Source organism: Prosopis cineraria, unplaced genomic scaffold (assembly GCF_029017545.1).
Source record: "Prosopis cineraria cultivar Desert tree isolate PC_DT_omini unplaced genomic scaffold, ASM2901754v1 PC1358, whole genome shotgun sequence".
In the NCBI taxonomy this organism is placed as follows: Eukaryota; Viridiplantae; Streptophyta; class Magnoliopsida; order Fabales; family Fabaceae; genus Prosopis; species Prosopis cineraria.
The window spans coordinates 10,293-23,019 of NW_026556683.1; the positions used below are offsets into that span (position 1 = coordinate 10,293).

Sequence of the window (12,727 nt, forward strand, 5' to 3'; positions counted from 1 at the left end):
TATAGAATGATAGGGTTAGTTTGAAAGTAAGTAACTATTTTATTAGATGTGAGATTCAATTAAAAATACCTTACATTTTTAAATGGAGGGAGTAGTCAAAAGAGCTTTTGGTCAAGACCATTTACATGAAAGTTGAAACTATAAGCCTTTGGCTTTAGCTGTATGTAAAATTTAGAAGCCCATCCAAACATTAATCACATTATAATTATTGACTTTTATCTTAATTTTAGATTGCAAATCTCAATTTATTTTAATTTCAGTTTTGCAATTTCTAATCTAAACATACCTTTGGTTCTTATAGTTGAATTTAATTATAATTTAATTCTTAAACTTTAATTCAATATAACTAAGTCCTTATAGTTTTAACAATTTAAAACATTAAAATATTAATAGCTAAGCTTTAATAAGAATTTTACTCTTTATAATTTTATTTTTAAGATGTAGGGATTAACTTTTTAAATAGATAAAATTATAGGGATTAAGTTGTATGAGTCAAAGTTGTAAGATAGCCACTAAGATGTTATGATTGCTTTTTAACCTAATAAAAAACATAAAGATTGTGTTTTAATTAAGTCAAAATTACAGAGACCAATTAATTAATTTTCTTGCATTATTGTTATTGTGAGACCAACGTTTGATGAGGGTTGCTACAACTTATCTTTGTGGCTCATCAAATAATTAATTAAATTTATATTAAAATTGAAAAATTAACATGACAAAAATGCATAAACGAAAGGCATTTAAACCTATATTTAGTAAAATATTCTTAAAAACTAAACAATAATTTCTGACAAATGAAAAAAATAGTGATCTGTTTGATTTCTATTTAAAAAAAAATAAAAACCTTCTTATAATGGTAACAATAAAAATAACGGATTTTTAATTTTTAACTGATTTTCAAAACTAGTCCTATTTTATCTTTAAAATTATTTTTATTTTAACAAAATATTGTCAATGGCAAATTTGTAATTATCTGGCATTAGGTTTCCGTTGGAACACTCGCTGCTCGTTGGCAGAACTCTCGCCGTAGTCTCTCTATTGCTCACTTGTCTCTACTCTCTCGCCTCTCTCGCTCTGTCTCTCACTGCTCGCCGGTCCTTGTCCTCGCCACTCTTTCACCGCTCTCAGGTGCTTGGCGCTCTCACTCACTCTCAGTTTCGTCTTCATCTTCTTCCGTGAATTACTCTCTCTCTCTTTCACTCTCAACCTTCATCTCCCTCGCCGGTCATCCCTTTTATCTCTCAGGATTCGATCTTTCTTTGTGAAGCCTTTTATGCCTCATCTATTTTAGTTTGGTGATGAAGTAGCTGTATCGAGTGTGTGTTTGAATTTATTTCTCCTTCATCTGTGTTTGCTTATAAACTTCATCCATTTGTGTTCCTTTCTTGTCTATTCAAAGTATTTGTATTAAATTTTCCCATTATCGGCTATTTTCTTTTATTGGAAAGCGAGCATCTTCTTTGGGTGAAGCAGCTGTAAATGTTTTCGTCTAGTCTGCATTTTCTTCTATGCTTGGGAAGAATTCTGTGTTTTGTTCGAGAGATTTAGAATGGAAGCCTCAAACTACTTAGAATGGGATCTCAGTTAAAGTATCTTGCTTCATAGTCTCACAATTTCACTGATAACGTTGCGCACTCATTGGCCACTTTGTTGACAGCATTGTCTTTTATTTCTGCTTACTCTTCTTGTGGTTTTGATGCTGGTTTCTAACCAGTGATAACTATGATGAGAAAGTGTTATATCCGCTAATTGCATAATCATAATGGTACATGATGCTAATCTTGATTGTGTAATTGCATGCATGGACAGAAATTATAGGATAAGAATATTTAGTTTCATATATACTAAAGCAGAGGACAAAAAATATAGGAGGCTTGCAGAATCTTGAGTGTATATGTCCCTATTATCTCTGCCAATACCTGTTTTATTTGTTTATTGCATTAACCCAAACAAGTTTATGTTTAATGTCTATTAGTTAAGCTGCTGCAGGGTTATGATTGAAGTGCCCTTTTTGTTACTTAGTTTATTAATATGATTGCCTTTAATCTATTCTATAACGTTTTATAAAATATTTCTAAGTTCTTTACTTAAAGTAATTCATTTAATTTTTTTTCCTAATTTTCTTATTCTCAAAACCTGTCCTCAAAACAAACTATACCAAGCAGGTTTTCCCCCTAACTCTGAAACTGTTTCCAAATTAACATTTCTGAATAGATTTTATTTTTGTTTTGTTTTCAAAAGTAGTTTTTTAAAGTTGTCTTATAAAATGGTTTTTAAAAACAAAAATTGAATGCCCAATCAAACAGAGCCTTAATTTTGATGTTTTCTAACATTTTGTTCTATAGAATTGTGGAAGAGGGGCTTTTCATTGTTTTCATTAATCACAAATTTGTAAATAACACAGACGCAACTTTTATACTTTGTCAAGCCTAACAAACGACTTTTCATCATTCTTTAACTCATCAATTTTTTCCTTTGCCGTCTTCTCGACCAGCAGTGCGTCTGGCTATCAGCTGCCTTCAGGCACCCCATCATTGTTAGTCAAGCACTCTGCAACTAGTTCCATTGCCGTCTTCATTGATCTAACTTGTTCTATTGAACCTTATTAAGGTAGCTTGCTCTGTTCTAAACCTGTACATTTCATCTTTTCTAAATCCATCTATAAATCAGTTAGAAGCTTTCAAATACCAGTCACTTTAATTGTACCCCTTTCTCATTCAATTCCTAAGCATCCATTTATTATGCATTACAGTGTCATTTTCTCCAAATGATGTGTCCCATCTAAACCCCCCCCCCCCAACAAAACAATATTGAATGCCCCTCGCTAATCTTATCTTTTCCAAACCTGAGTAGAACTTGGAGAAGGCGTCTTATTGAGTAAACAATGACCCATAGTGTTTGATGGTAGATCATTTTCCCTCCGTACACTTGGATAAGAAACTGAATGCGGAGTTGTGCTTATGGTTGATAAGTCTTAAAATCACGCTTTAATTTATATCATAGTTTTTATTTATTTTAATTTATATGAATATCCCAGATGGATCTCATTTTTGTTATATCATATTGAATGCATCAAAACAGGATTTTAAAATTTTGCTCATAGACGTTATATTTCAATTCGGTGACATGGACTCTAAACAAAGAAGGGAAAAGAAAGAAAGGAAGCCATGGATTAGTGTCTCTCTCTCCCTCTCTATTTTTAATCAAGAGGGGGAAATTAATTCAAATCAACCAAAAATCAGTTACGTCCTTGGGGCATATTCTAGTCTATGGATGAGTGTTTCCTTTGCTAGCATCTGGGGATCATAAAATTGCACCTGCATTATTCCTCATGTCGAATTAATATTCCTTAGTGGCATGAGAAGTGAGGATTAGACTTGTATTATTGAGTTGATGTTGACATTTGTAATTCGTGTCTTCAATACTTGCTTACATATTTCTTTCTATGTAAATCTTAATGCTATTAACATTTTCATGGTGAATTGCGATGTTTGAATTGCAGGATAATGGGGCGGAAAGCTGGTGGACTTTACATTAACCCTAAGAGATATGGTTCACTTCATAAACCTTGCATGAAGGAAATGATGACTTTTCTCAGCTGTATGGCTGTTAACCAAGCCAACAGTGATGTGTGTACTCGACAGAAGGATTTATTAAAAACCTGTTTGGATTCACAGGTAATATAGATGTTTTTGTTTTCAGGAAAGCATGTTTGTTCATTCTCCTTCTTATCCATTCTTCCTTTTTCGATCCTTATTTTTTCAAAAAGTAAGTGCGCGTGTGTGTGAAATCATGTTATAGGAGAACTAAGGAGTATGAAAAATTTCTGACTCTTGTTTGTTTCAGAGTAAAAAGAATAGAAACGCCTGGGGAAGTGTCAATTATCAGCTGCAGAGGCTTAACCGGGGAAGGAAGTAATCTGACATTGTCTAATTTAAAACATTTGTATGATTCAAGTTCAGGAATTCCCAACATAGCATTTTGGTGCCAGTTTGTTTGTCAAGCTAGAAGAACAGCTCGTACTGTGTCTTTATTTATTTATTTTTTTAAGTGCAAAATCAGATGAATTTGTGTAATTTTTTTTTGAGGATGCCTTGTCTAATTTCTAAAGAGCATGTTTTTATAGTTTGAACAAGATTCAAGTAATATCTGTGTAATCTACTTTGTAAGAAATGATAAAAAATAATGTTTTCTAATTCATATTTTTTGCACACAAAAATAAAATAAAATTTCTCTTACTTGCATGCTAATTTCATCCATCCCATTAAAATCTTAGCAAAAAAGTTTTACCTAGTTCTTTGTAATCAACTTCAGAAATTCTTCTTTCAGCTAAATTCTGCATGGTGCTCGCATTTTGACATCGATGAGGACATTAGGAACTTTCTTTCTTTTTTTGCGCCTTTTTCTTTCTTGTTTAATTGCTAACACCTGTCTCCCATGTCAGATTTTTAGTTTTTAATTTTTTATATATTTGTATTTCTTTTTTATTTTTTAATATAAATTTGCCTCATATTAAAAAAAATCAACTTCAGAAATTGATACTCCATTGATGGAGAAGTGAAAGTGCACCTTGTGTTGGCTTTTGGAAGGTTCAGTGAGTCACTTGCAAGCTTAAGTATAACACTTGACATTGTTGGATGTTGATCTATCTACTTGCCTATGAGTGCCTCCAAAAGTTCTTGCTAATTCAAAATATGATTTTATTTTTTTGGGGGTTCATTTCCTGATCTAGTAAGATATTGCTAGTTTTTAGATACTTGCAAATATGAATAACCATTAGTCTAGAGCTTTTATGGGGATATAAAAATCTAAATTTGCAATTCCATTAATTCTAATGATGTTTAATTACAGCCTCCATTCCGCCTTGAACCCGTTTTTAATTTTTGGGGGGGTTGTTGTGGGGCGGGGGGCGCGGCTAAACAAAGAAAACAACAAAAACAACCTTACATTACAAATAGCGAAAGAACAATGCTCCTTCCCAGGGCAGAAAGTGAAGACCAAAGGGTATTCCGAGAGCATGTTTCGCAAGTTGATCAGCTTTCATATTTTCTCCTCTATGGATGTAACTGAGATCAACAGTTCACTCTCAACTAAGCAAACTATGGCACCCAAGAATCAAATCCCAGTGTGTTACACCTCTTCTCCATATTTAAAAGCAATGTACGGTTATAAAAGTAGTAAATACTCCATTCGTTTAAAAATGTAAGAAATTTTTAACTGAATTTAATCTCTCAATAAAGTAGTTACTTATTTTCAAATTAATTCTATCTTTTTATATTTATTCCTATTAAACATCCTACAATAAATATAAAGTCATTATCAATAGGGCACTTTTAAGGAAAAAAAAAAGGTAATGATTATACCTTTCTCGTTTGGTATAATGAAAGAGTTTTTAATGAAATTGGAATCGAAATCGGAATTGGAATCAGAATTAGAATCGGAATAGAATTGAGTTTTAAAAGTGTGTTTGATATGAAGATGGAATTCTAATATAATATTAATTTATATATGTACTTAAAATAGGAAAAGACTAAATTGCCTTTTTTTCAAATTAAAAAAACCTATCTTGTTATAAATGGACAAAAAAGATGAGGATAATAGGGGTCCACAAATTGAATTCAAGGGAATTGAAGCAATTCCATGGTCAATATGATGGAATTGGATTCTCACATTTTTGGTAGAATTAGGATTCTTAGGAATTACAACTCTTACATATCAATCATGTTTAAATTAGGATTCCATCTTTGATTTCATTTCCACCTTGCCAATTCGATACTACCAAACATGGCCTAAAAGACTAAAAATGTCTTAAATTTTTTAACATCTAATTCATTAAAAAATATTTTATATTTTTAAACGGAGGGAGTAGTAAACTACATCTTGATACTCAAAATGAGATCAATCAGAAAGTTGAGCCAAAAAATAATTGTGAATATAAAATACTTTTTTTTTTAATGATGAGCATAAGTAGGTCCTTAGTAACAAACTAACTTACCTTCATGAGATATTAATAGTAAATGATAGACTTCTCCCAATTAAATCGTTACATATATAAGAATTAAGATTTGAATTCTTTGAATGTAAAATACTCTCTTGTCAGTAAATCCAAAATAATAATAATAAAAAAAATATTAATAAGAACTCAAAATAAGCATGCATAAATTCTCCTGAAAATATAAGAGATAATTGTATAGTTAAGTGAAACTCAAAAGAAGTATGTGTAACTTACTCTGTTTTAATAGAAACTTGTGTAGGTCTTGAAAATAACAATGAGCCAGAAACTTGTGTAGGTCTTGAAAATAACAATGAGCCATGTCTAGTTTTAATTAATAAGGTATTGAAAATTGAATTGATCATTGAACCAGTCAACATAGTGGCTCAAAAATTAATGATTAAAATTATACTTGAATCATATAAGCTGATCATTTTATTGAACTAGTCAAGATATTAGTTTAACGATTTAATCAGACAAGTTAACCTAAATTTCCATGCTATATTAATAAGACTCAAAAGAAATCTATGGTTCTTTTAGTTTAGAAGAAAAAAGTCTTCAAAAAGTGTACATGAAACAAGAAAATAGTTAAAGTATTAAAAATTGAATCGTTTATTAGATCAGTCAAGACATTAGTTTAAAAATCAATAATCAAAAGTATAGTCAAATTGTATCAAAACAATAATTTAAGAATTTAATGGTTTAATCAAATGGGTTAACCTGAATTTTCATGCTATAAACAATATTACTTGAACTATGCAGGAGAAAGTATGGGAAATCGATTGATGAGCTCTAGCTGAGATGGCTTGGATAGAATATCGACAGAGCTGCTACCACCAAGCTTTGAACGGAGAGGGTAAACAGAAAAGCAAGGCAACAAATTTTAATCGGTCGGAAGATAGTGAAGAGCATAATTGTAATTTCAACAGACCAGGCTGGACCGGGTTCAGAAATCGGGGCTGCTGGACTCTCGATTTTTTATTTTGGGCAAGAAAGGCGGTGGCCCAAATTAGCGGGTCGGGTTACGTATTATTATTGCTGTTATTGTTGTTGTTGTTCTTTTTTTTTTTTTTTTTTTTAAAATCAAGATAAATTAAATTTATTCAAATAAATGATTCATGTTCAAAAAGAAAATTTTGGAAGACAAGAACTTCAGTTCAATGGTAGTGCCAATAATAGCTAATGGCTTCATCTCGTTTGTTACAGCTACACAACTACACTACCCATGGTAGCTCAGCTGCTTCTTTGCCGCGCAGGGCTGCGAGGGTCGCTCTTTCGTCGCTAATACTACAAACTTCGCTTTCTCTTCATCCTCCGTCCTCGCTTCGTTATCATTCACACTGTTACTGTAGCGGCAGAGATGTTCCTGTTGCTGAAGTAGCAGAAAAGCACTATAATAAGGAGCATTTCAATAGCCCCGAACTGGTGGCATTGGAGTATGCAGATCTTAATCTTTCGTACAAGTTGGTAATTTTATCTTTATCTTAATTTTGTTGAGATCGGAGGGGGGTTTTTTTTTTCCTTTGATTCTCTCTGTTTTTTTAAATGACTTCAGGGTTAATATTTTGTTGTTTTGCTACATATCCAACGCAGGACTTGGGTCATGTGAGAATCAGGCAACATGTCAATCCCCTTAGTTCCTCTTTCTCTGTATGTTCTTTCGTAAACTCCAGCAATCCTTTCCATTATATTTTTGGCTGATTTTATAGTCATTTATGATTTTCATATAAGTAGCTTCCAAGAGGTATACCGACTCATATTTTAAAAAGTAAAAAATGAGATTAAAAGTCAATAAATTGTTTTTCATGTTAGGTGTCGAGATATTGAAACAATTCTAATTTGAATGTAAAGGTATACTGTGTCAACCTAAATGACCCAGTAAACCTATCATACATACATGTCTGCAATACACACATAAGCACTCTGGGGTTTTACATGGATTGTTGAACGCTGTAGCTACATGACGTAGGACTTCAAATTGGGGAAATGCAGCAGTCTTGTATCTGAATGAATAAGAAATATTGAAGATTCTTGATTTTTCTTAATTTGAATTCAAGATTGCAAATGATATGCTCTTGTTTACTGCTTCTAAATTGCATTGATTAACCCTAAAAATTTTATTTCAATTAGAATTTGATTATTCAACATGTGCAAGGAAACTTGCTAGTCAGTCATCGTTAGCTGAATGGTCATAGCGTCCAACTCATAATTTGCGACTTGTTATATTCATTTCCTACAAGATACATGCCATTGGGACCCTCCAATAATTCTATTGAAATTGGCCCATATCATAGGAGTTTAGCTGGATTCTTACTTTATTTCCTTGGTATGGGATTCAATTTTTTATTGTTTCTATTTCTTGATAGGTACCTACACAAGCTCCAGACTGGAACCAAGTGTTCAGGGACCCAACATTACCACTCATGGTTGACATCGGATGTGGTAACTTGTTTGCTTCTGTGATAAAATTTGCTTGCAGCATCGCTCCTTGTTAATTATTAGTAATTTGAAGTGGTGCTTAGTATGCATGTTGTGGACTGATGCCTATGCCATCTATGCTTATATGATAGATTGTAAAGTTGGTATTTTCCCCTCTTCTGATATATTGGGCTAGCTGTTTATCATTTTGTTAATTTTCTTCTCATCATAAGCAATTTCAACTTTTTTTCCAGTAATTAAATCATCATGTCAGTACTTGGAAGGCAAATTGTTTCCATTGTTGTTTCTGTGCATCTAAAATTTGTAAGTATTCTCAGGTAGTGGTAGGCTTCTTTTATGGCTTGCTAAACGAAATCCTGGAGTAAGAAATTATTTGGGGTTGGAAATAAGGCAAAAGGTAAGGACATTTTTTGTTTTTAATGAATATACTTCTGCTATGAATTCTTTTGATGATTTCTTCCTTGTAAATGATTTTAGTTGTTGATCCGCTATTTCACCTTTAGCTCCAAATATAACGTATTGTAATGTATTCCATTCATGTGCAGTTGGTCAAGCGTGCTGAGGTATGGGTAAAAGATTTGGCTCTTAAAAACATGTACCAACCATAACTTTATCCCAATGGTGATTTAGCAAAAGGAGATGCTTAACTTTTGAGTAATTGACTGTTTGAATGAAATGCAGTCATTTCTTGTTTGCAAATGCCACAATTTCCTTCAAGCATTTGGTTACATCATATCCTGGGCCACTGATGTTTGTTTCGATTTTGGTGAGTATCTCCTCATCCTAGGATCAATTTGACTCCGTATATTTACATCTAGAATGCTTTCGTCCAAAATATTTTGGTGAAGAACTTACGTTGAAATTCTTTTTATTTGCAATCTTATAATTTTTCCATCAATGCAGTGCCCAGACCCACATTTCAAGAAGAGACATCATAAAAGAAGAGTTTTGCAGAAGCCTTTGGTTGGTGCTATTGTAGAGACGATGATGCCAGGGGGACAGGTATATATGTGCGTGTTTTCGTGTGTCTTGCATGATTCCTTATAATTGTGTGCTACACATGGTTTATCCAGTGGTTCAGTAAATAGCTTCCTGTCAAAATTACTTGTGTCTTGAATGATTTTGCATGAAAATTATTTGTTGTCATGTATTAGGCATTAATTTATCGGAATTATTCTCTGACTCTTGTCTCACATGCTCAGTAAATAATGTATGATTGAAGATCACACTGCCATTCACTGTAATATTTGAAAATGAGTTTTTGTCTGTTGCCAAAGACCAAAAATGTTGTAGTGTGAGTTGTAGCTATTTTGGTGATTTTTCATTACTTTTTTTTTCTGGGTGTTATGGGAAGGCAGGGGATCAGTTATTAGTGAAGAACAACTTTGTAGGTTGAAAGGGTTAGGTATGGATTGCAAATGAGTGCTTTCAAGTGGAAAAGGAGGATAAAATTGGGAAGGAAAGTGATGGCTTAGGAAAAGTTAATTCACTTGAGTCATTGAGGGAGTGAGATGGACATCTGAGAGTCCAAGACCCACAAACTTTCCATGCTAAACTTAGTTTTTAACTGTTAGATAAATCTGGGAGAGAAATGAAGTTGCAAGGACACCCTTACTCAAATGCTCTTGTTGTGGGAGATTTTGGTTATTTTATTTGAGATTGTGATTTACGAGTGATGCCTTCTAATAAATGTTTAACTCACTTTTTTGATAAGATATTCTTGGTGACTTCTGTGTGGAAGGATTTTTTTTCCCCAGATTGATTAAAGAGACTCTTCTATGTCCTGTGTTTGATCATATCCCTCTCCTTAGATCTGGCTGATTGAAGTGGGATCTGTTTCCATTTCTGGTTGAGAACATGTGGATTAGCACTATTCTTTTTTTAATTTGAGTTTAAATCTAGTGGGAAGAGTGTTCTGTCACTGGTGTGGAGTAAAGAGATCATAGTTTATGAGGAATCCTACACTTTCGTCTGTGCTGACATGAAAACTATGACTGTAGTGTAGTGTATCTGGACATTTTTCATGGAAAATCATCTCTTTCTTCCTTCTTTATAGATGCTGAGATGACTTTTTAATTTTTATTGATAAAATGGATCTCACCTAACGAGATAATGCTATTCTTCATTTGAATTTCTTATTGAACATGGTTCAGCTTATATCTGCATTGATGAGAAAATTTGACGATTCAAATATGGTTTTCATTCCCATTACTGTACATGTTCCCCTTTTCTTCCCCCTTTTATTTTTATATCATATGCTATAAGAAAACGGTGAACGGAAACAAAACCATAAGATATGAAAAGGGAAATGAAATTAAAAAAAAATCAGAGAAAATGAGCCTTGCATTCTTATTAATAAAAGTAACTGAAGGAGTCAGATATATATTTTTTTCTTTGAATGGGAGGCCACGGAAAGACCATGCTAACTGACATGTTGAGTCATGTTAGCGTACAAAAAATTCCTACAACTAAAGGGCGTAGTGTCAAAAATAAGTACATTGAAATTACTGATAGAGGCTTAGTGGGTCAACCAGTCAGCGCAAGTGTTTGCTTCTCTAAAAATGTGATCAAAGGTAATAGTCCAATCTCACATAATAAGATCTCTGATATCGTTGATAGTAGCAAAAAGAGGGTGATTGGTAGAGAACTTATTGTGAATTACTGATAGAGCTTCAGTTAAATTAGAGTACATATTGACTTTGTTAAACTTTTCAGCCTAATAGATAGTAAGTCCTTTTAGGGTACCTATAAGTTCAGCAGCTGCACTTGGGTGATATCCACGATACTTGGAGAAGCCTTTAATTAGTTGTCTTGTTTGTTCCATATGAGACCACCACAAGAGTAGACATGGTGCATTTTGCATTAGGGAATAACATGCACTTTGTATTGATATACCAAACATGCCCTTGAGGATATGTGATGTAGGGAGTTTGCATTATTTTAAAAGATATTGATAGGATGCTAATATCCTATTTTATTTAAGACAAATAAATCTAACATAATAATAAATCCTAATTCTAATATTTAAATATCTTTATTTAAATATCTCTAATATATAACATTAATATCTTTAATTATCTTAATTAAGCATTATTCTATATTTCATTTAGGCAAAAAAAAAAAAAAATTTCCATATTTCATCAATACGATTTTCAACGATTGAAAATTTTCAGTTATTTGCTGAATTTCTGGCTTAAAATCAGGTCTGGGGTTGTGTCTCACCAGGTTCTTATACAATCTGATGTTCTTGAAGTGGCAATTGACATGAGAAATCAGTTTGATGTAGTTGAAGCACTTCAACACATTGATGCTGTGAACCCAAGCGTGTTGTGTGACAGTGAAGGATGGTTGTTAAGCAACCCCATGGGAATAAGGACTGAGAGAGAGATTCATGCAGAATTGGAAGGTGCAAGAATTTTCAGAAGGATTTACCAAAAGCATTAAAAGAAGAGATGCTTGGAGTCTTTTAGGTTATTAGAAAAGAATGAAATGGATTGAAAAAATAAATAAAAGTAAATGATTCTTATTAGGGATTCTTATTGTGCCAAGTATGATTAGGGTTAAAAGGTATTTTTGTTCTTAACTTTTTGTGTAAGAACCTATGGTATCTTAATTTTTTTTTTGGTGGTGTAATGTTATTTAAAAACAGTGTAATTTTGATCTTACCGTTAAATAGGTTAAGATATTATGTTTGATTTTTAGTCAACTCAAAAAAATTATAGAAAATGATTTTAAAAATTATATTAAAGGATCCTACAAGAAAATTAATATTAATTAAGTTTTTTAAATTATAAATAAATTTCAAAAGACTAATGTAATTTCTTGCCTATATAAAATATTAAAATATCATTTTAAGTAATCAATTTGATTTATTATTAGATTATCATTGCTCGCAGTATCACAAGTAAATATTATCAAATATTAAAGGGTTAATGTTTTAATAAGATATTATTAAAATAATAATATTTTTCTTTAATTGTCAATATTTTGCCAATGATAATGATTTGATAATCATCTAATAGCTTGTTAAAACAGTATTTTAATCTTTTACATAGTAAAAAATTATATTTGTTTCTTGGTATTTATTCATAATTTAAGAGAGTTAAATAATGTTAATTTTTTTATAGGATACTTTTAATTTTTTGAATTCATTTTTGTAACTTTTATATTATTTTTTGTAATTTTTGGAATCCATTAAAATTAACTTTTGTTGATAATAAGGATAATATTGTATTGTTTTTAACTATTGAAAGACAACATGTACTATGAAAAAAATTTAAGATACATGCTCTTACG

At 31.9% G+C, this 12,727-nt stretch overlaps 2 protein-coding genes across 4 annotated transcripts; both read left to right on the plus strand.

Annotated features, from left to right (window-relative positions):
• The first annotated feature begins 989 nt into the window (after positions 1–989).
• On the plus strand, positions 990–4,083 carry LOC129299936 (uncharacterized). Its single transcript, XM_054938434.1, has 3 exons — positions 990–1,128; positions 3,503–3,677; positions 3,847–4,083. Exons 2-3 carry the CDS (start codon positions 3,507–3,509, stop codon positions 3,916–3,918), a joined length of 243 nt encoding a protein of 80 aa, XP_054794409.1. The 5' UTR covers positions 990–1,128; positions 3,503–3,506; the 3' UTR covers positions 3,919–4,083.
• A 3,048-nt stretch (positions 4,084–7,131) lies between these two features.
• On the plus strand, positions 7,132–12,104 carry LOC129299937 (uncharacterized). Of its 3 annotated transcripts, none has more exons than XM_054938435.1 (8): positions 7,132–7,459; positions 7,586–7,642; positions 8,359–8,434; positions 8,749–8,828; positions 8,977–9,026; positions 9,113–9,197; positions 9,335–9,441; positions 11,635–12,104. In XM_054938435.1, the coding sequence occupies exons 1-8, from the start codon at positions 7,175–7,177 to the stop codon at positions 11,873–11,875; spliced, it is 981 nt and encodes a 326-aa protein (XP_054794410.1). In that variant the 5' UTR covers positions 7,132–7,174; the 3' UTR covers positions 11,876–12,104. The 3 variants fall into 3 exon arrangements, with proteins under 3 accessions (XP_054794410.1, XP_054794411.1, XP_054794413.1); XM_054938436.1 differs by having other exon boundaries at positions 9,335–9,433; positions 11,657–12,104; XM_054938438.1 differs by having other exon boundaries at positions 11,657–11,844.
• The last annotated feature ends 623 nt before the right edge of the window (positions 12,105–12,727 follow it).